The 19,718-nt window shown below is 40.5% G+C and overlaps 1 protein-coding gene across 2 annotated transcripts in view; it reads right to left on the reverse strand.

The window, feature by feature from the left end:
• Positions 1 to 19,718, reverse strand: part of NAPB (NSF attachment protein beta) — a 47,017-nt gene that overhangs the window by 19,554 nt on the left and 7,745 nt on the right. Inside the window, exons 2-5 of one of the 2 annotated variants that reach the window (XM_003829375.4) lie at positions 8,935 to 9,014; positions 3,048 to 3,164; positions 1,120 to 1,166; positions 903 to 980 (exon numbers count right to left, since the gene is read on the reverse strand). In XM_003829375.4, coding sequence (XP_003829423.2) covers positions 903 to 980; positions 1,120 to 1,166; positions 3,048 to 3,164; positions 8,935 to 9,014 — 322 coding nt within the window. Of the gene's footprint in view, positions 1 to 902; positions 981 to 1,119; positions 1,167 to 3,047; positions 3,165 to 8,934; positions 9,015 to 19,718 lie in introns of those variants that run through there. The other variant, XM_034947395.2, reaches the window with a different exon arrangement.

A 19,718-nucleotide genomic window follows, 5' to 3' on the forward strand; every position in this document is an offset into this window, starting at 1 on the left:
GGCCACACAGGTGCATGGGGAGTGTGGGGCTGGGAGGAAGCAATTCAGTGGAGCCACGAAGGCTCTGCACAGCTCCAGCTGTTCCTCTTAGTGAAAGGGGTCTAATGACTGTCAGCAGTAGAGAAACAGAGTATGATGCAATGCTTAGAAGGCTCACTCTGGCTACTCTGTGGCATGGGGATGTGGGGTTGGCAAGGTAGGGAGAGCAAAAGCAGGGAGACCGGTTTGAAGGATCCTGCAGCGATCAAGTGTGAGCTGGGAGACAAGGTAGTGAGTTGTGCCAAGACTTGGGAGCAGGAAGGACACCGCTCACAAAAATTGCTCACAGGTTGTAGAGAAAGAGAAAAGGCAAGGAAGCCTGTAGTTTAGGGGGGAACACTGGGTTGGGGACATCTGAGAATCCAGTCCCAGACATGTTGGGTTAGAGATGACTGCTGGACAAAGTGGAGAGGTCAGCAGGCAGGTGGATACAGGAATCTAGCATTTGGAGAGAGGTCTAGGCTGCAGTCAGATTTCTGAGTCACTGGCACACAGATACTTAAAGCTGTGATGCTGACTGAGTGTACAGAGGTGACCTCTTACACGTTCTTCACTGGGCCTTAGAGTACTAAGCAATACAGCTGAAGGTTCTTTTGGCAATGCTAATGTTCTGACATGAATCAGAGACAGTGGAAACAACAGGTGATCTCTGTAAATCTTAACCAGCTCTCATGTCTTAGATGTCCACTCCAGGAAAACAGCCCATCTACTTAGCCAGCTAGTAGACTTTGCCAGAAAGTCTCCAGGCAAGGCCATCTATGACCACTCTACACCTACGATCACTCTCAAACTGAGGAGAGGAGAGTTCTTTGAGTCAGCTTATCTGCCTGCTTCACATCCGAGGAAGTGTGCCCACTGCTTACCTTCTCAATGTCTACAAGTTCAGTCTCATAGATCTCTGCAACAGTAATGTGGTGCTTGGCTGCAATTGTAAACCTTCCCTAGGGGAAAAAACAAGAAACAGTCACACACCGATTTTACCTATCTGAATGCCAGTTTGGGAACATAAAAAAGAAAGATAGAACTCTAAGCCATCTCAAGACTCCACCCCACAGCCACTCAAGCAATGCAATGTCTTACCATGTCTGTGTAAATGTCGATGGCTGCATTTAAGCAGTTGATAGCCTCTGAAGCGTAGGCATTTAAGAAAAACAATGAAAAATCCATTCAGTCAAAGAGGGTTCAGGTGAGGCTGTCTTCTTGGCTGTTATTAGAACGTTAATGAGGTATAATTTTGGAGTGGAGGGTGGGCAGGTTAGTGAGAAGCAAACAAAAATCATGCACAAGTCCAGATTCATCAGCATGGCTTTGTTCCCAGCAGCTATAGTATAATTTAGGGAACTGTAGCTGGAGTAACATTGGCTTAGTTACTCTTAACCTTAAAGTGAGGACTCCATCCAGGCAAAAGACTGTATTATAAAGAAAATAAAACCATAGAGGTTGTCACCAACACTGATAAATTGTATCTGCTAAAATATGAATGCAAACATATTCCTCATTAATACCATGCATATATATTAATTTTGGAACATGGCACCACATCACAAGAACAATCACCTCAATAGATTCTACTCTCCATGCAGCCAAAAGCAAAAGCACTTTGAAATGCCTATTCAAACAACCCTTAAGCAAAGTCAACATTCTGTATAATGTTCAAAGATGCTAAATTGTAGCATACTAACAAAATGAAGAAACAAATCTAATAAATAATAATGCTAATAAATTTTACTAATTTTCTAAACAAGTGAACCAAAAAATTTTCCCTATCATAAAATGATGGTGTTTATAATGCTGGCATACAGTGACAGCTCCAAGTTTATTACGTTTGGTTTAAAGAGGCAGCAAAGTAGAAAGGCCTGACTACAAAATTAGAAAGGTAAGCAGATGAACAAAAATTAAAACAATTTCCCTCTAAACTACATAAAAAATGTGGATCCCTGTTACACCTTTTAAAATACAGAATATAAAGAGAAAAATAATCTATCAATAATCCCGCTCAAATCCGTTGTTAGTACTCAGATGTACTTTTCTTTTATGTTTATTAGACACATTTCTATATGCACAAACTTTTTTCTGAAAATGAGATTATACAACATTCAGTCTCATGTGCTTCTTTAATTGACATGTAAACATTTACCAGGTCACTGAAGATTCTCTGAAACCAGGGATTTTAATGCCTGCACCATACTCTAAAGTACTGATGCATTACAATGTTACCACTCTAACAGCTTATTTAACCTGTGTCCAGTTTGTCACTTTGGGAAATAAACTGTGATTAACCCTTATACCAAAGGTATTGAAGATACCCTATTTCTTTATGACATATTTATTCTCAAAATTTGGGATCTGTGTGTTAAACAACATGGACTGCTAAAAGAAAAAGGAAAAACACAAAATTTCCACTGTGCACGCGTGTGGAAGGTAAGAAATTAATACTTTTAATTACACTCTTCTAACTAAAAAGAAATAATCTTTGCAAAATTTTACCACATTAAATATCCAATTGCATTCTTTCCTCAAAACAAATACTTTGAAAAACTTTTTAAAAAACCAAATGGATACTGTATGAATCAGACTTTTTAACGATTGAATATTACAATCTCCCATTAACTGGATCTGAAAACTCCTTAGGTATTTAGGAGTAAGGGAACATAAGAGTTTCCTTTTATGAACAATATACATTTTCACAAAATTAAGATATAAGAAGTCTTAGATAAAATTAAAGGTAATTTCCAAAAAATTCTCTAAAATGCAATATAAATAAGAGTTTAATTAAATGATGCTATAAACAGCCAGTATAAATTTAACATAATTTCTCCTCATAAAAGCCCCCAAATGATTAAAAAAGAAAAATCCCTAAGGTTATCAAAATTCTCTATTATTCCAAAATACAAAAATTCCTTTTTACCAGGACTTGAAAGCACACCAACACTGACCTTAACGTTGAGGGAAGTACTGACTGGTTAGTTACACACAGAGATAGCATGCTACATGCCTGGCTGTCTTACCTTGGGGATCTGCCTTTTTGTAAGCATTTCCAGCATCCACAAAGCTGGTAGCGGAGTCATGTTTGCTCTGAAGCTGCATGTGGAGCTTGGCTGCCTGACAAAATGCGTTTCCTGCAGCTGAAGAAGACACTACAATTAAACACAGAGGAACAAGTCCCCCCCAGAGCAGCCCATGCTGTAAGCACTGGACCTCCCTAGAAAAATTATATTCCACTGAAAAGAAGCATTCTAGTCAGAAGCAAAAATCCATGTGGTCCAGTGCACCTCAGGCAAATATAAAAATAACCAGAATCAAGTCAAACAGCGATGAAAGCTTCTCCACCTCAGCTCCAGCAGACTTTCCAAGTGTCCCTGGGCACTAAGCCACTATTCCCTGATCTGGCCATTCAATACCAGTAGCCAAGTCTTGGGCTACTCAATTCAATTCCACTAACATATAATAAACATCAGCTAAGGGCTTCAAGCCACAAATGATTAAAGAAAGGTAAAACACTGAGCGCAAAGATATTTGCTCACTTTTCTATCTTAGTGTCTCCTACACTTAGCTGTTGATGTGGAAGAAACTGCTAATGAAGGCTTCATGGATAAAGTAAGTTTCCTAAAAAGTGAAAATCAGGCCCACAATTTTGAAATTCAAAAAAGTCTAAAAATCCAAATTTTTTTCTTTACTTTATAGCAAAATCTGACTGAAATTTATATGAGGTTTAATCTATTTTACCCCATTTAGTGTGAGAATTTACAAATTTCCCTGCAGAATCACTGATGGATCTGGTTGTGGGGTACCGCCCAGGTCTCCAACTGGGACACAGTACAACATGTAAGGTACATGTTGGATCAGGGACCACGGATTCTGGAGTGCTGGAAAAGAAAGAGGGAAGGAATCGCTAGCAGAGGAGTCACAGGAACACAGAAGAAATGCTTGAAGGTAAGAAAGGGCTGGAAGTGGAGGCCAGTGACAAGCCTGCCCTGACTGGAGGAGGCCAGTGGAAATCAAGGCTGAGGCTGCATCAGGCCACTTCCCAGAGGGTTTAAACATCAACATGCGAAACTTCCTGAGTTCAGAGAAAGCAACACAGCAGAGTGCCTCTGAAAAATGAGTCACATTGGGGAAGTCAGTACAGCAGAAATGGAGAGGAAAGAATCTGATCTACCAGGAAAAGCATGGTTAAGAATATCACAAAGCCTTTAGGTTTCTAAAAAAATTATCATAAAGCAGTACTCACTGCTGATATTAAACATTTGCTATAAATTTTTTTTGTGAGGAAAAAAAATCCAATTCTTTTCTTTTTTTCAAGACAGGGTCTCAATCTGTCACCCAGGCTGCAGTGCAGTGTCGTGATCACAGCTCACTGCAACCTCCACCTCCCAGGATCAAGAGATCCTCCTGCCTCAGCCTCCTGAGTAGCTGCATGTGCCACCACACCTGGCTATTTTTTATTTTTAATTCTTAAAAAAAATTTTTTGGCTGGGTTTGGTGGCTCAAGCCTATAATCCCAGCACTTTGGGAGGCCAAGGTGGGTGGATTACCTGAGGTCAGGAGTTCGAGACCAGCCTGGCCTGAACATAGCGAAACCCTGTCTCTACTAAAAATACAAAAAATTAGCTGGGCATTGTGGCAGGTGCCTATAATCCCAGCTACTTGGGAGGCTGAGGTAGGACAATTGCTTGAATCCGGGAGGCGGAGGTTGCAGTGAGCCGAGATTGTGTCACTGCACTCCAGCCTGGGTGACAGAGCAAGACTCTTGTCTCAAAAAAATTTTTTTTTTTTTTTTTTTTTTTTGTAGAGACAGGTTCTCACTATGTTGCCCAGGCTGGTTTTGAACTTCTGGGCTCAAGCAATCCTCCAGCCTCGGCCTCCCAAAGTGTTGGGATTACAGATGATTATACCTGGCCGTAAACATCCAATTCTGCTAAAGCTTCAGCTGCATCTCTTGTTCCAACTCCCTCTCCCCAGAGGAAATGCATAGTTCTCACGTGGGTTTCTGAACCTGAGGGCAAAGGGACAGTACAAACTCTGGAGCCCACCTGCCCAGGTTCAATTCTTGCTCTGTACCACAGTTTCTGATTAAAAAGAGTAACCAGGCATCTTTGAAAAATATGTAACCACCAGCATGACATGGGTAGTGCTATGATCTGAATGGTAGTATCCCCCCAAAATTTGTATTACTGGAGCCTGATATCCAATTTGACAGTATTAAGAGGTGGGGCCTTTGGGGGAGTGATAAAGTCATGAGAGCACCACCCTCATAAATGGGATGAGTGCCCTTATAAAAGAGGTTGAAGAGAGCTGCCTTGCTCCTTCCACCACGTGAGGACATAGCAAGAAGGCGCCATCGTGGAAGCTGAGAACAGTCCTCACCAAATACGGGATCTGCTGGCACCTTGATCTTAAACGACCCAGCCTCCAGAACTCTGAACAATACGTTCGTTTTCTTTATAAATTACACTAAGGTATTTTGTTATAGCCGCAGGAAGAAACCAAGGCACTGAACAATCAGAGTACATGCCAGCCTCAGAGCTAGAGCTGGAACTGAAGAAGCCCTGCTGGCCCCTTGTGAATCATGAGAGGCTGGTGGATATCCAGAAGGGGCAAAGGCCACTGCCAGGACAGTGGCCAGGCACCTGGGGTACTTGGGGCAGCACTTAACCATGAAGTGGCAACTCAGGAACATATCTGGCTAAGTGGGAGCTTTAATGGGCTCTGCCTCAGAAGAACGTAGTTAATAGCTTGGACTTCACAAGTAAAGTGCTTAGAAGGGCCTGACTCACATTACACACAGTGGCCACTTTCATTATTACATGCAAATCTAGCCTTAGATCATATCTGTGGTTTGGCATATTGAAATGCCATCATTTTTTTACAACCTACATCCTTGCTCTCCTGCTGGCATTTCATTTTTGATAACTTATCTATGTTTCCTGCCTCAGAATCAGTCATGGGCCATCCTTTTCTTGCTCAGTAATACCACAACACCCAGGCTCTTCTGTGCTACCTCCATTTCTCCAGACAATAGTAACTGCTTTAATTTTACATTTTCACATTCCCACATTCCAAAACGAGTTGCTGGCTTACTTTTTCACTCTGACTATTCATTCCAATCACTGACAGCAAATGCTAGCTCAGTCTATCTAAACTTGGAAGTGTCGGGCCGGGCACAGTGGCTCATGCCTGTAATCCCAGCACTTAGGGTGGATCACGAGGTCAGGAGTTCAAGACCAGCCTGGCCAACATGGAGAAACCCCATCTCTACTAAAAATACAAAATTAGCTGGGCGTGGTGGCACATGCCTGTAATCCCAGCTACTCCGGAGGCTGAGGCAGGAGAATCGCTTAAACTCGGGAGGCGGAGGTTGCAGTGAGCTGAGATCGCACCACTGCATTCTAGCCTGGACAACAGAGCAAGACTCCATTCTCAGAGGTGGAGGGGGAACTTGGAACTGTCTTTAAAGGATCATATATTAAATTAAATGGTCTCTGGGAAGCCACACAACTTAGGCTAAATTTTCTCACCCGCAAAACTGGTATAATACCTGTGAGGATAATCTCTCAAAAGCTGAGTATCAAACAAATTAGCTTAGTCATTATGAAAGAACTTTTAAAACTATAAAGAGATGCAATGCTGTTATGATCATCACCAATGCAACATGGATAGAACTTCAAGGAGTCTAATATTCATCCACTCAACAAATATACTGAGCACCTATGACTTTGCAGGTAATAATCCAGGGCCTGGAGATACAGCAGAGATAAAAACACACAAACATGGCCTTCCAAGGTTTACTTTCTAATGAGAATCACCATATAATAAAAACATGTAAATATAAATGAATAAAACATTATGTAATTTATTTTTGCTAGATGGTGATAACAGTGTTGGAGAAAGAAAAAAAAAAAGTTTCCAGGAAGGACAAGATTGTTATTTTTAAAAGGGGTGGCCAGAGAAGACCTCACCAATAAGTTGACATGTGAAGAGGGAGCTGAAGGAAGCAGGGACCCAGCAACATTCTGTTTGGGGAAAGAGTAGGGAGACAGAGGGAACAGTACATGCAAAGGCTCTGAAGTGGGAGCTGGGTGCACAAGGAAGGGGATAGTCTTTGAGGGCCACTACAGAGACGTCAGCTCTTATTTGGAATGATATGACCTTACTTAACTTGTGTTACGTTACTTCATTAACACATTTATGCCTAGTGTTCCTTCACTGGAACGCTAAGCACATGGGAGTTATTTATATCCTATCCTACTGCTCAAGGTCATCGCCAAGGTCTGATTTCCAAAATTCAAAAAATTGCAACCTCAGACATAAATGGAAACAGACTGGAAAAGTGCAGCAGTATGGCAATGTCAGGAGGCTAGAGCATCACCCCAGGCAACAGATGACGCGGGGTGCACATACAAAGCCTCCTTAGTTACATACATGATCAGTGGCCTCTCTGAAATGGAATTTCCAAAGGTTAGAATACCTCATCACCAGATACAATAAGTAATAAGTGGTCTCAGCCGGGCACAGTGGTTCATACCTATAATCCCAGCACTTTGGGAGGCCGAGGTGGGTGGATCGCCTGAGCTCAGGAGTTCCACACCACCCTGGGCAACATGGTGAAACCCCGTCTCTACTAAAATACAAACAATTAGCTGGGCGTGGTGGCGCGTGCCTGTAGTCCCAGCTACGAGGGAGGCTGAGGCACAAGAATCGCTTGAGCCCCAGAGGCAGAGATTGCAGTGAGTCAAGATTGTACCACTGCACTCTAGCTTGGGCTGCAGAGTGAGACTCTGTCTCGAATAAATAAATAAATAAACAAATTAAGTAAGTAAATAAATAAGTAAGTAAGTGATCTCTTCAGGTAAGATCACTTTTTACTTATAAGACCTGAACAAAATAAAAGAGGGAATGTGAAACAAACTGTTTTCTCCTCCATTTTAAAAATACAATATAATTCAGGCGTAGGTGTGTTTTGAAAAATAGCATATCTAAAGCCTTAGCTAAAACTAAACTTCTTACAAAGATCTTTAAAGCCAGAAGAGACCTTTTAGAATCATCTAGCTCAAAAGCATTTTCTCCTTTGAAATGATTTTAAAGTGTCTGCCTTGAAACAGCTTGTAGAGGGCGAGTCCCACTTCCAATCCCACAGCAGCTGTGAGCCAGAGCACAACACCCACGTCCCCTGCTCTGGTCAACGGTGGTCTCCATTTTCACTACAGAAATATCCCATCACTAAGGCATGAAAGATCTCTTTCGCTGAAGGGAGAGGGATGAATTTCTCTCAAAGAGCCATCCCATCTCAGACCAATGAAAATAATAATCCTGTGAATTTTGTTATGCCTGGTCTCACTGGGTAGAAAGCATTACTTTAAAAAATAACCATGAGTCTATTGAGGTTAATGTAAATCCATCCCCCTCCCCCCAAACCCCACTGTCAGTTCTCAGTGGAATCACAATCAGTTATTGCGTAGCAGGGAATGCTCATTCTCAACCAATGTTCAGGTAAAGAAAATTCTCTTTATCCCACCAGTTTTAATGACTTTTATTCCAACTTTCATTCCTTATGGCACTGTGTTTATTTGAACATATTAGTAAGAAGCAAAGATTACTCTAATTCCAAGTAATTTTAACTATTTTTAGTTACCACATGCCTACTGTATTAAGAAGTTTATAGAAACTAAGACAGACACTGTCCCTGTGCTTAAACTTAAGCCAGGCTTTCCAGCTTCATTCACTTAGAGCACACCCCTTTAGTCTCCATGTCAGTAGCAGTCACATCAGTTATTCAGCACTGACATCTGTCTCTGGGGCCAATAGTCTTGCTCTTCAAGGGGAAAACAGTCATTTCTCCCTTCAAAGTGATTTTAAACCATTTGCCTAAAAAGCAAACAAAAACTTTGTACATACCACTCCAATTTTTAGCCATCTTGAACATATTTGCAGCTCTGGTATACATTTCACAAGCCTCTTCTATTCTTGTGTTTCCTCTGAGAAAAAGTTAAAAATTAGATTACATTTTAACAACCATCCACATCTCTAATTCCCCCTCCCTCAAATGATAAACATTTAGTATATACTTGCTATGTGCCAGACAAGCATTACAGAATCTTAACCTCTATTTAAAGGAGATACTCTTACTATCCCTGTTTTCCAGATGAGGAAACTGGGGTGTTAAGTGGTAAAGTAACTAGCCCGAGGTGACACAGAAAGGATAGCTCAGAATTAAGACTCAAACACAGGGCAGGGCATGATGGCTCATGCCGGTAATCCCAGAACTTTGGGAGGCCAAGGCGGGTGGATCACCTGAGGTCAGGTGTTCGAGACCAGCCTGGCCAACATGGTGAAACCCCATCCCTACTGAAAATACAAAAATTAGCTGGGCGTGGTGGCATGTGCCTGTAGTCCCAGCTACTCAGGAGGCTGAGGTAGGAGAATTGCTTGAACCTGGGAGGCAGAGGTTGTAGTGAGCTGAGATCGTGCCATTGCACTCCAGCCTGGGCAACAAGAGCAAAACTATGTCTCAAAAAAAAAAAAAAAAAGACTCAAACACAGATCTGGCTGACCCCAGAACCAGAGGTGTTATAAACTGAAGATGTTATTCTGATTACATCTTTAATCAGAGTCCTTCCCATCTATAAAAGCTGGAAGTTTTATATCAGTCTGAGTAGTTAAAAGTACGTTTTTCAAAGCAGATTAAATTTTGAAGGATAAAGACATCTTTACCCTGTTATCTCCCAAGAGTTCAGCACTATGTTTATTCAGAAGCCACGTCTTATGAGAAAGTGGCACGACATTCTACAGCTGTATGATGTCAACTCTGGTAAGGGCAAGTCCTTCTCCAACCTGGAGGAAGCCTCAGGGTCCGGCCCAGTTTAGAAATGCATTTTGCAACACCCTGAGAAATGCATTTTACAACACCCTGAGAGAAGGGTACCTCCACTGTTGCTTGGACATATACAGTTCTGCAAAGTTCTTTACCAAGCAGCTGATTCCACTGAGGGACAGCTTTAAGCTACTTGGAAATTTCTTCTCACATAAAAGCCAAAATTATCCTCCGTAATCCTCCCAGAGTTAACTTTGCTTTTACTATGCTAAGGCCCCTCCATGAAAGACGTTTATCTATCTTGTCTATTTATAATCATGAAATAAACAGCGGAAAACTGAGATGCAGCAGACTCTGTACAGTACACATAACAAGGAACTCAGTGGGGTATGGACATAAGGACTCAGAGACAGGACAGGTCAAGGCTGACACTGGATGCTGGGCCTAGTATGAACATATGTACATGAAAGAGTGCACACACGTGTTAGGAACTCCATTAAACTCCAAGCTCCAGCAGAGGAGCTTGCAGCTCCCTGTCAACACAAGTCCTAGTGCAGAGCAGAGGCTGGGCATACAGCAAGGCTCAGGTGTGACTCAGACCTTAGGCAATAACTACTAACAGTATGGCCCTGGACCAGTTCTTTAACTCCTTCACACCTCAGTTTTGGCATGCGTAAACTGAAGATAATGTATACCTAGGAGTTATTATGAGAATCAAAAGAAATAATCCACATACACCTGCCACTGCAGAGCTTCACCCAGAGCAGGTACTCAATCAGAATGGTTATCATATCTAGATCCATGTATGGAAGGCATAAAAACCTTTGGGAATGTTACATTGTATGTCTCATAAGGAACATGTATTTGGAATAAATGCAAATCGAAACCACACATGTGATACCACATGGCTCCTGCTAGGATGGCTAGGATGGGCTACTGTCTGTCAAAAGACAAAAAATAACAAGAGTCAGGGAAGACGTGGAGAAACCTTATATATGTGGAGAAACCTTATATATGACTGGGAGGAATATAAAAGGGTGCAGCCACTTTGGAAAATGTTACCATATAACCCAGCAATTCCATTCCTAGGTACACACCCAAGAGAAATTAAAACACATCCCGGCGGGGCAAGGAGGCTCACGCCTGTAATCCCAGCACTTTGGGAGGCCGAGGCTGGAGGATCACCTGAGGTCAGGAGTTCAAGACCAGCCTGGACAACATGGCGAAACCCCATCTCCACTAAAAATACAAAAACAATTAGCCAGTGTGGTGGCACATGCCTGTAGTCCCAGCTACTTGAGGGACTGAGGTTACAGTAATCCGAGATCACACCACTGCACTCCAGCCCACCAGTCTAGGTGACAGAGCGAGACTTTGTCAAGAAGAAAAGAAAGAAAGAGAGAGAGACAGAGAAAGAGAGAGAGAAAGAAAGAAAGAAAGAGAGAGATAAAGAAAGAGAGAAAACGCATATCCACACAGAAACTTGTATGCAACTGTTCACAGCAGCATTAATCATAATAGCTAAAAAGTGGCCAGGCACAGTGGCTCACGCCTGTAATCCCAGCTCTTTGGGAGGCTGAGGTGGGTGGATCACTTCAGGGCCAGGAGTTTGAGACCAGCCTGGCCAACTTGGTGAAACCTCCATCTCTAGTAAAAATACAAAAATTAGCTGGGCATGGTGGCGGGTGCCTGCAGTCCCAGCTACACGGGAGGCTGAGGCAGGAGAATCACTTGAACCTGGGAGGCGGAGGATGCACTGAGCCGAGATAGTGTCACTGCACTTCAGCCTGGGCGACACAGAGACTCCGTCTCAAAACGAAAAAAAAAGCTAAGGAGTGGAAACAACCCAAAAGTCCATCAACCGATTAACAGATAAATAATATGTGGTATACACATACAATGGAATATTAATGTGCAATATGAGCAGTCACAGTGAGATTCCATTTATATGACAGGTCTACAGTAGGCAAATTTTTAGAGACAGAAAACAGGTTAGTGGTTGGTAGTGCTATGGTTTGAATGTTTTTGTCCCCTCCAAAACTAAATTAAAATTTAATCCCCAATGCAACAGTGTTGGGAGGTAGGGCCTACTGGGAGGTGTTTAGGTCATGAGCCCTCTGCTCTCATGAATTTATTAAGGCCACTAATAAAAGCGCTTGTGAAAGGGAGGTTCCATTTTCTCTGGTTCTCTTCTACCATGTGAAGACAAAGCAAGAAGGCCCTCATCAGATACCAGACGCTGGTGCCTTGATCTTAGACTTTCCAGCCCCCAAAACTGTGAGAAATACATTTCTGTTCTTATAAATTACCCAGGCTAAGGTTATTGTGTTACAGCAGCGCAAAGCAGGCAAAGACATCTAGAGGTGGGAGTGTTGGGGAAAAGCAGGGAGGTGAGGGAAAATGACAGCTAAATGGTACAGGGTTTCTTTCTGGGGTGATGAAGATGTTCTAAAACTGCTGTGGTTGCATAGCCCTGTGAATAGGCTAAAAACCTCTGAATTGTACATTTTAAATCAGTGAATTGTATGGTATGTGTATTAAATCTCAATAAAACCTCCTCCCCAACACACACACAAAAAATCAAAAAACAAACAAAAACCTTTGGGGACTATGTTACACAGTGAAAGATAGAATGGCAACAAGCCATACCAAAAATGAAGTGTCAGAATAAGCTACAGCTTTCTCTCACACCTTCATGTCCCTTTCCCTCCACTTCAAATCTACACATTAAAAAAAAAGAAAAACAGCTAATAAGTTTCCTAAATGGAAAATTCCTCACATGAAAACGTTCTCAACCTTAGCTATACCTCCCTTGGCGTAAAGTCTTGCTACTTTCTTGGGTCTTGTTTTTCTAAAGAGTACTGGGAATCTTGAACTGTAATTATAGTTCAATCATTCTTATTAAAGGTTTCTAAATAAAACTAGCTTAATTAAAATGTACTTTATCCACTTATTTTCAGAGACAGGATACAGCTAGAATTAACAGAGTTCCTACATTATTCTAGGTTTTATGCTAGATATTTCCATATATGTTATGTCATTTTCATTATTACAACCATGAAAGACACTATCTCTATTTTACTGAAGAGAAAATGGCATCTAGAGGACAATGGCTTATCCAAGGCTACCCAGCCAAGGTCAGTAGTGTACCTGACACTTGACTTCAAGTTCAGTGACCTTTGAACTTTGCTAAACCATGAGATCCTCATGTCTCCTGAAACAGAATTGCCAGAGGTAGCCTCACTTTAAAAACCCATTTGTCATAAACCGACCATAACTTTAAAACTTCCTGAAAAAAGGTACTTTTGAAATTACACCGGATGCTTATTTTGTTTTATGTGAAAGTTAATTTTTTGTAAATTTTATGGACAAGTATTCAGAATTTGCATTCAAAGTAACAACTGTTATCCAGAGGTCTCACAGCGAGGCAGAAGATCCTTGGAAAAAATATTCTGTGGGGAATCCATATTACGCAGCGACATAAGTTACAACACTTAGCACTCAATTGACATTAAGAAGCTAAACTGAGCTAAATTAACTATTTTTTTGTATTACAGGAATCTGACTTGGAAGAAGAAAACATTTTCCCCACCGTGAAAGAAAACACTGCCCAGCTAGCACAAAAACCACTGCCACCTGGCTGGCCCAGGTGAACCACCCCTGCATTCCAGAGGCAAGGCAGACTCTCTTCTTCTTGACCATACTTATTCAGGAAATATTTACTGAGATCCATACGTGCCAGAAAACACTAAGGAAATAAACTTCTTGCCCACAAGGAGGTCACGACACTGAGGAAAGAATATCAAGCTTCACGGCCAGAAGGGTCTGAGAAAAAGCCTATCAATTCCCCATGTTCCCCTGAGGAAACATTGTCAAAGCCACAAATGTCCCACCAGGAGCCAGTGAACAGCAGAGCTGTGAAAACCAATTCATCTTCAAATAATCTAAAATCTTGATTTCCCCCATCCTGAATAATAACTATTGCAGAGCATTGTAAAACTATGACAACTATAGTCCGTACTATTTTAAAACTGTGGGTGGGAGGAAGGAGACATCGTAGAATTGTGAGAACTAATGACACACACATCATGAGATGTACCTCAAAGAAAAAGGCTGACAACTCCTGAGATAGAAATAAAGTTGACTCTAAAATCACAAGATATTAGAGTAGAAATACCACAAAAAGTGACAGTGACAGTACTATGAAGATAAGCATGTAGAACCAGAGGCAAAATTCAGCTGTAACATCAGGATGCCATGAAGGGGTGTGTCAAGCCACCCCAAAAGACTGAAAAGGGACTTGCCCAGTGTGGGGAGCCTGGGGGGATCCCCACAAAGCATGGTACCTCCTTCTTCTCATTATTTACCAGCAGTATCTCCTTAGCCACTAGACTGATGCTCTGGGGAAGAGGAAGCAGCACGGGGCCTGGCACACAGGCCACAATAACAAGGCTGACTGCTTAGTGTCTGGATGGAACAAACTGTCCACATTCATTTTTTAAGGTTTCCCATGTATGCCTCAAAATAATAAGCAAATGTAGAAAGAATCTAGAAGAGAGGAAAATTCAAAATCTGTCTGAAAGTGCCTCTGCCATACACAACTACTCTGTGATATTATAGGCTCTATAAACAATTTATTTCCACCTGATGCTTCACTTCTGGAATCTCCACAGATTCTAAAAACTTGGGGCTTTCCTAGGTAAACTTAACCCTTCCAAGATTACTTTATTTCAGCGCTTAATATATTTTAAAACAGTACAAATCTTTTATGTGATGCAAAAGTAGAGATTTCTTCAGTGGAGGAGATGCAGAGGCCCCAGAAGGACACAAAACAACTGGAAGAGATATTTTTACATGTTCTCAACACAAAGAAATGATAAATGTATGAGGTGATGAGTATGCTAACTATCCTGATTTGATCATTATACAACACAGACGTATATCAAAAAATCAAACTGTACCCCATCAATATATACAATACAATGTGTCAATTAAAAACTATTTTTTTAAAAAGGTAGGAGGGAGATACTCTCCAGAATGCTAATTTGAATTCTTACAGCAAAAGGCAGCATTTAAATGTTTCACTGTTCTTTTATAAATCGGTAATGCAGAAGCCCAAGGTATGGTGGAAAGGCCCAGGGCATGGGCTTGAGTCAGACCACCTACAAATGAACAGTATCATTTATTTACCAGCCTCCAGTTCCCTGGAGCAGCCAGGCCTGTCTTGGCCTTGGAGAGAAAGAAAAATTCCGCCAAGCCAGCTAGCACTGTACCAGTAAGGGGAGCGCTGTCTCAGTGGCCTTGAGCTTTTGGAATCAATTTTCTAAGAACTTTTCACTTTACTTCTGCTTAATTAAGGACAAAAATCATAGATTCTCAAACAGAGAAAATAATCAGAGACATTTAAGGACTGTGACCAAAGTATTTGTGTTTAAGCACAATTTCCTGAAATAAAGCTTATGAGAACAAGTATAACAAAGAAAACTAGTTAGACTTTATTTTGACAATAGTTTTCTAATGCCTCAACTTTATATGGGGAGTAGTCATCTTTATAGAGAAGAAATAGGTATAGACTGGACCTATTTATAAAACAAAACAAACATATTTAAATACTTAAGAAAGATAATGGTAACTGCTAGATTAATTCAGAAATGACTGTTACATACAACCTGATTTACCAAGAGCAGTTTTTAAATTGAATTTCAGTCTTTATAAAAATTTAAGCTGAATTTCAGTCTTCAGAAAATACTGATGAGACATGTGATTCCCAAAAAATCATGGTGGCTGCTTAGATAAATATATCCACACATCCTCCAAAAACCTTATAGATCAACAAAAAGCATACATAACCACCCATAATCCGTGCCTACAGCAAAATGAGGCAGTATTCAGCAAGCCTCCATTAAATATAATTGAGGAAATAAAAAATCCAAAACTACTAGAGCTAGCAACACTGCCTCTGCTGCCAGTCAGAGGGGCGTCTGTGGACAGGAGAGGGGAGTTTAACCTGGCAATCATTGTCCAGGGAAGAACTCTCAGCAAGGAAGTGCCCTACCAGGGTGGGCAAACACCCCAGACCAGGTGGAAGACCTGGCAGAACACTGCAGTTGGGAACTGAATAGAAGGGCTTTGCCACAGGCTGCAGTTTCCAGAAGACACTGCTTCTGGGAGAAGGCAACTTAGAAGGTGGGGGCAGCTCTATGGAGGTTTGGCAGTGAAAGGAAAGAAGGCAAGTGATAGAAATACGTTCTTGAAACAAAAGAGTATCACAGAATTAGAAGTCACACAAACCTACCCCTCCACAGCACCATTCATTAAAGAAACCGCACTTAACTGTACCTACACAAGGCAGCATTTAAACTAAGAAACCCATGAAGTCACACAAACCGCTCATCTCCTATCACAGAAACACATGCTATTGTGTGCCCAAGAAACTCTGTGACTCTCTACACTAAACAGAAAGGAGAAACAGCATCCATATGAAGCTACTACATAAGAAAGAAGATCCTAAGTGAATTAATGCAGGAATAGAAAACCAAATACCGCATGTTTTCACTTATAAGTGGTAGCTAAACACTGGATACCCATGGGCATAAAAATGGCAACTGTAGACACTGGGGACACTAGAGGGGTATGGGGAGAGAAACAGTTGAAAAACTATTGGGTACTATGCTCAGTATCTGGGTGACAGGATCATTTGTACCCTAAACCTCAGTATCACACAATATACCCAGTTAACAAACCTGCATATGTACCCCCTGACTCTAAAAGTTGTAAAAAAGGAACAAATATTAAAATAAAAATGAGCCATACCAAAAAAGCCCCAAAACAAAAAAGAAACAAGAATTAAAATACGTTCCCTAAAACAATCACAAGGCACAGGAAAACAATTCCATATGACTGAAATATTATTAAACAGATATGAAAGTACATCATAAGCTAGAAATTTAAAAACTCATCATGGAAATACACAAAAAAATTAGATGATGAACTCTTGTTTCAAATTCTAGAAGGATAGAAATAAAAAGACAAAATGATCTCAGAAATAAAATCTCTGTTATAGCATACCTAAGGGGAAAGCAGATTCTACTGACAATAAGGAAAACTATGAAAACAGCCAAGAGAACAAAAATGAAGAGAAAAGGATCTAAGTAAAAGTAATACAGGATGGGCAAAGAGCCAATATCCATGTAATTAGAGTCCCTAAAGAGGGGAAGAAAAAACCCATTTTCACAATCTGAGAAAATTTTCTGGAAACAAAAGGCATGAATCGAAATACTGAACAGGCCTACATGTACTTGGAAAACTGACCCAGAATAGTCTACTGTGAAACATATCCTAGTAAGATGACTAGATTTTATAAATGAAGAACATTTCTGGGCTTCCACATAAAAACTCAAAGTTACTTATAAAACTAAGAAAATCAGGCTAAGACTTCAACAGCAATATACGGAGCAAAACAACAGTGGAACAATGCTTTACCAGAAACTCAAGGGGGAAAAAAGTGTGAGCCAAGGATTATACAACCAGGCCATCCAGCACGCAACCCCCAGTGTAAGCCAGGACCCAAGGGATAACTAAGAGATGACTAGGAAACATAGCTGAAATGACTGGTGGTGTCACTGCATATGTTGTATTGTAGATCTAAGACAAAATGTAAGGACAAGGGTAGAAAAATAATAGGGAAACACTTCTATGTCTGACAAAGTACAAACAGCTTTGAAAAAAAAACAGGCATATTAGAGAACAAGAGATGTAGAACGTGCTCACTGAGAAGCACATAGGTAACAGGAGTTTTCTGGAGTGAACAAAATAATAGGCGCCTAAGTAAGGAAAAGGAGCTAAGGATATTTAAAAACATTTATAGCATAAAGGTAACCAGTAGAACAAAATTACAAACCTTCCTAAATAAAAAAAGAGACATGAAGACAAATAGCAATGAAAATATAATATACAGTAAATATAGTAGTATGACAGTTAAGAACCAATCATATACTCGTCATTTTCAGATCTGCTCAAAAAACGAAACCCAACTTTGTGCTCAATACAAGAAACACAACTAAAATACCTATTCCGAAAGGCTTAAAATAAAGAGATGGTCAAAAGTATACCAAACAAATCAAGCAGCTCTCATTAGAGCTGTCATAACAGCAAATAACCCTGACATCTCCCAAAGGCTTCTCTCAGTCACTTGACTTGTTTACTGCAGACTGGCTGTGACTGCTGCCTCTTTCTCCAAGTGTCATCATTCTCTACTCTGGAATGTAGCACTTATCCGGTATATATACTCTTCTTAATTTCTTACAGAAGGGTAAAAGCCATGGCAGAAGTGCCTTCCACTCATACTTCATCAGTCAAAGTCAGTCACATGGCCACAACTGGCAGCAGAGGGCACAAGGTAACAGACAGCATGTATGATCCTCTTACATAATACAGTCCTAAGGAATGCAAACACAAGCAGTAAGAAAACAGAGATTGCTACCCTGCAATGAAACAAAGTAGAATTTGGGCTCAAAGGCCTTAAATGAAATAAAGAAGTTCACTTCATAATGCTAAAAATATAATTCATAATAATATTAGTTGTGAAAATCTATGTACCAAAAACACAGTAGCCCCCTTTATAAAGCAGAAATTGCAAACGTTAAAAAAGATAGAAATACACTTATAAGAAAGCAGATATTAATATGCCCCCCAAAACAGATCAAGTGAACAGAAAATACAGACATGAAACACAGAGACAATATAATCAATAACTAGACAAGAGGGATCTCTATCAAAATTTGATAAGAAAATATCCACCTTCTAAAGTATACATGGGAGATTACAATCCCAGCACTTTGGGAGGCCAAGGCAATTGGATCGTTTGAGGTCAGGAGTTTGAGACCAGCCTGGCCAACACGGTGAAACCGTGTCTCTACTAAATATACAAAAATTAGCCAGGTGTGGTGGCGTGTGCCTGTATTCCTAGCTACTGGGGAGGCTGAGGCAGGAGAATCGCTTGAACCTGGGAGGCGGAGGTTGCAGTGAGCCACACCACTGTACTCCAGCCTGGGCAACAGCGTGAGACTCTGTCTCCAAAAAAATAAAGTGTACATGGGTGCTGGGTGCAGGTGGCTCATGCCTATGATCCCAACACTCTTTGGGAGGCCAAAGCAGGAGGATTGCTTAGGCCAGGAGTTCGAGACCATCCTGGGAAACACAGCAAGATTCCATGTCGAAAAAAAAAATTTTAAGTAAAGTGTACCTGGACTATTCATGAACACCAACAATATATTAAGTGGCAACGAAAATCTCAGTAAGTTCTCTGATCATAATGAAAAAAAAAAGTTTAAGTAATAATATACAAAGAAAGGCCATTCTTTCTACCTGGAATAAAACCCTTACAATAAAAGCCTCTTGCAACAAAGGGGAAACAAACTAAGATAAAAACATTATGTAACAGGATCTATAAAATACAACTGAAGCAGTTTTAAGAAAAAAATGTATAGCCATGAATATTTTAATCCATACAAATAAAGTAATGAAAACAGTGAATAAACACCTCCCTAGAAAAATGAACCAGAGGGAAAAACAAAAGAAGCCAAAGAAAGCAATAAAGATAAAAGTATAAGTCAGTAAGACAGAAAACACAAAACCAGTAGAACAAATCAATCAAAATATTGGTTGTTTAGAGAAAAAGAATCAAGGAAAAAAGGGGAAAAACACAAACACAAAAATAAAGTGACAGAAGAAAATTACTAAAACAGAACATTTTTAAAAGTCAGAAAAGACTACTATGCACAATGCAAATACATTTTTTAAAACTTAGATAAAATGAATTATTTCCTAGGAAAACACAATTTACCAAAATTGACCTCAGTAGAGATAG

This window comes from Pan paniscus, chromosome 21, assembly GCF_029289425.2.
Source record: "Pan paniscus chromosome 21, NHGRI_mPanPan1-v2.0_pri, whole genome shotgun sequence".
Lineage (NCBI taxonomy): Eukaryota > Metazoa > Chordata > Mammalia > Primates > Hominidae > Pan > Pan paniscus.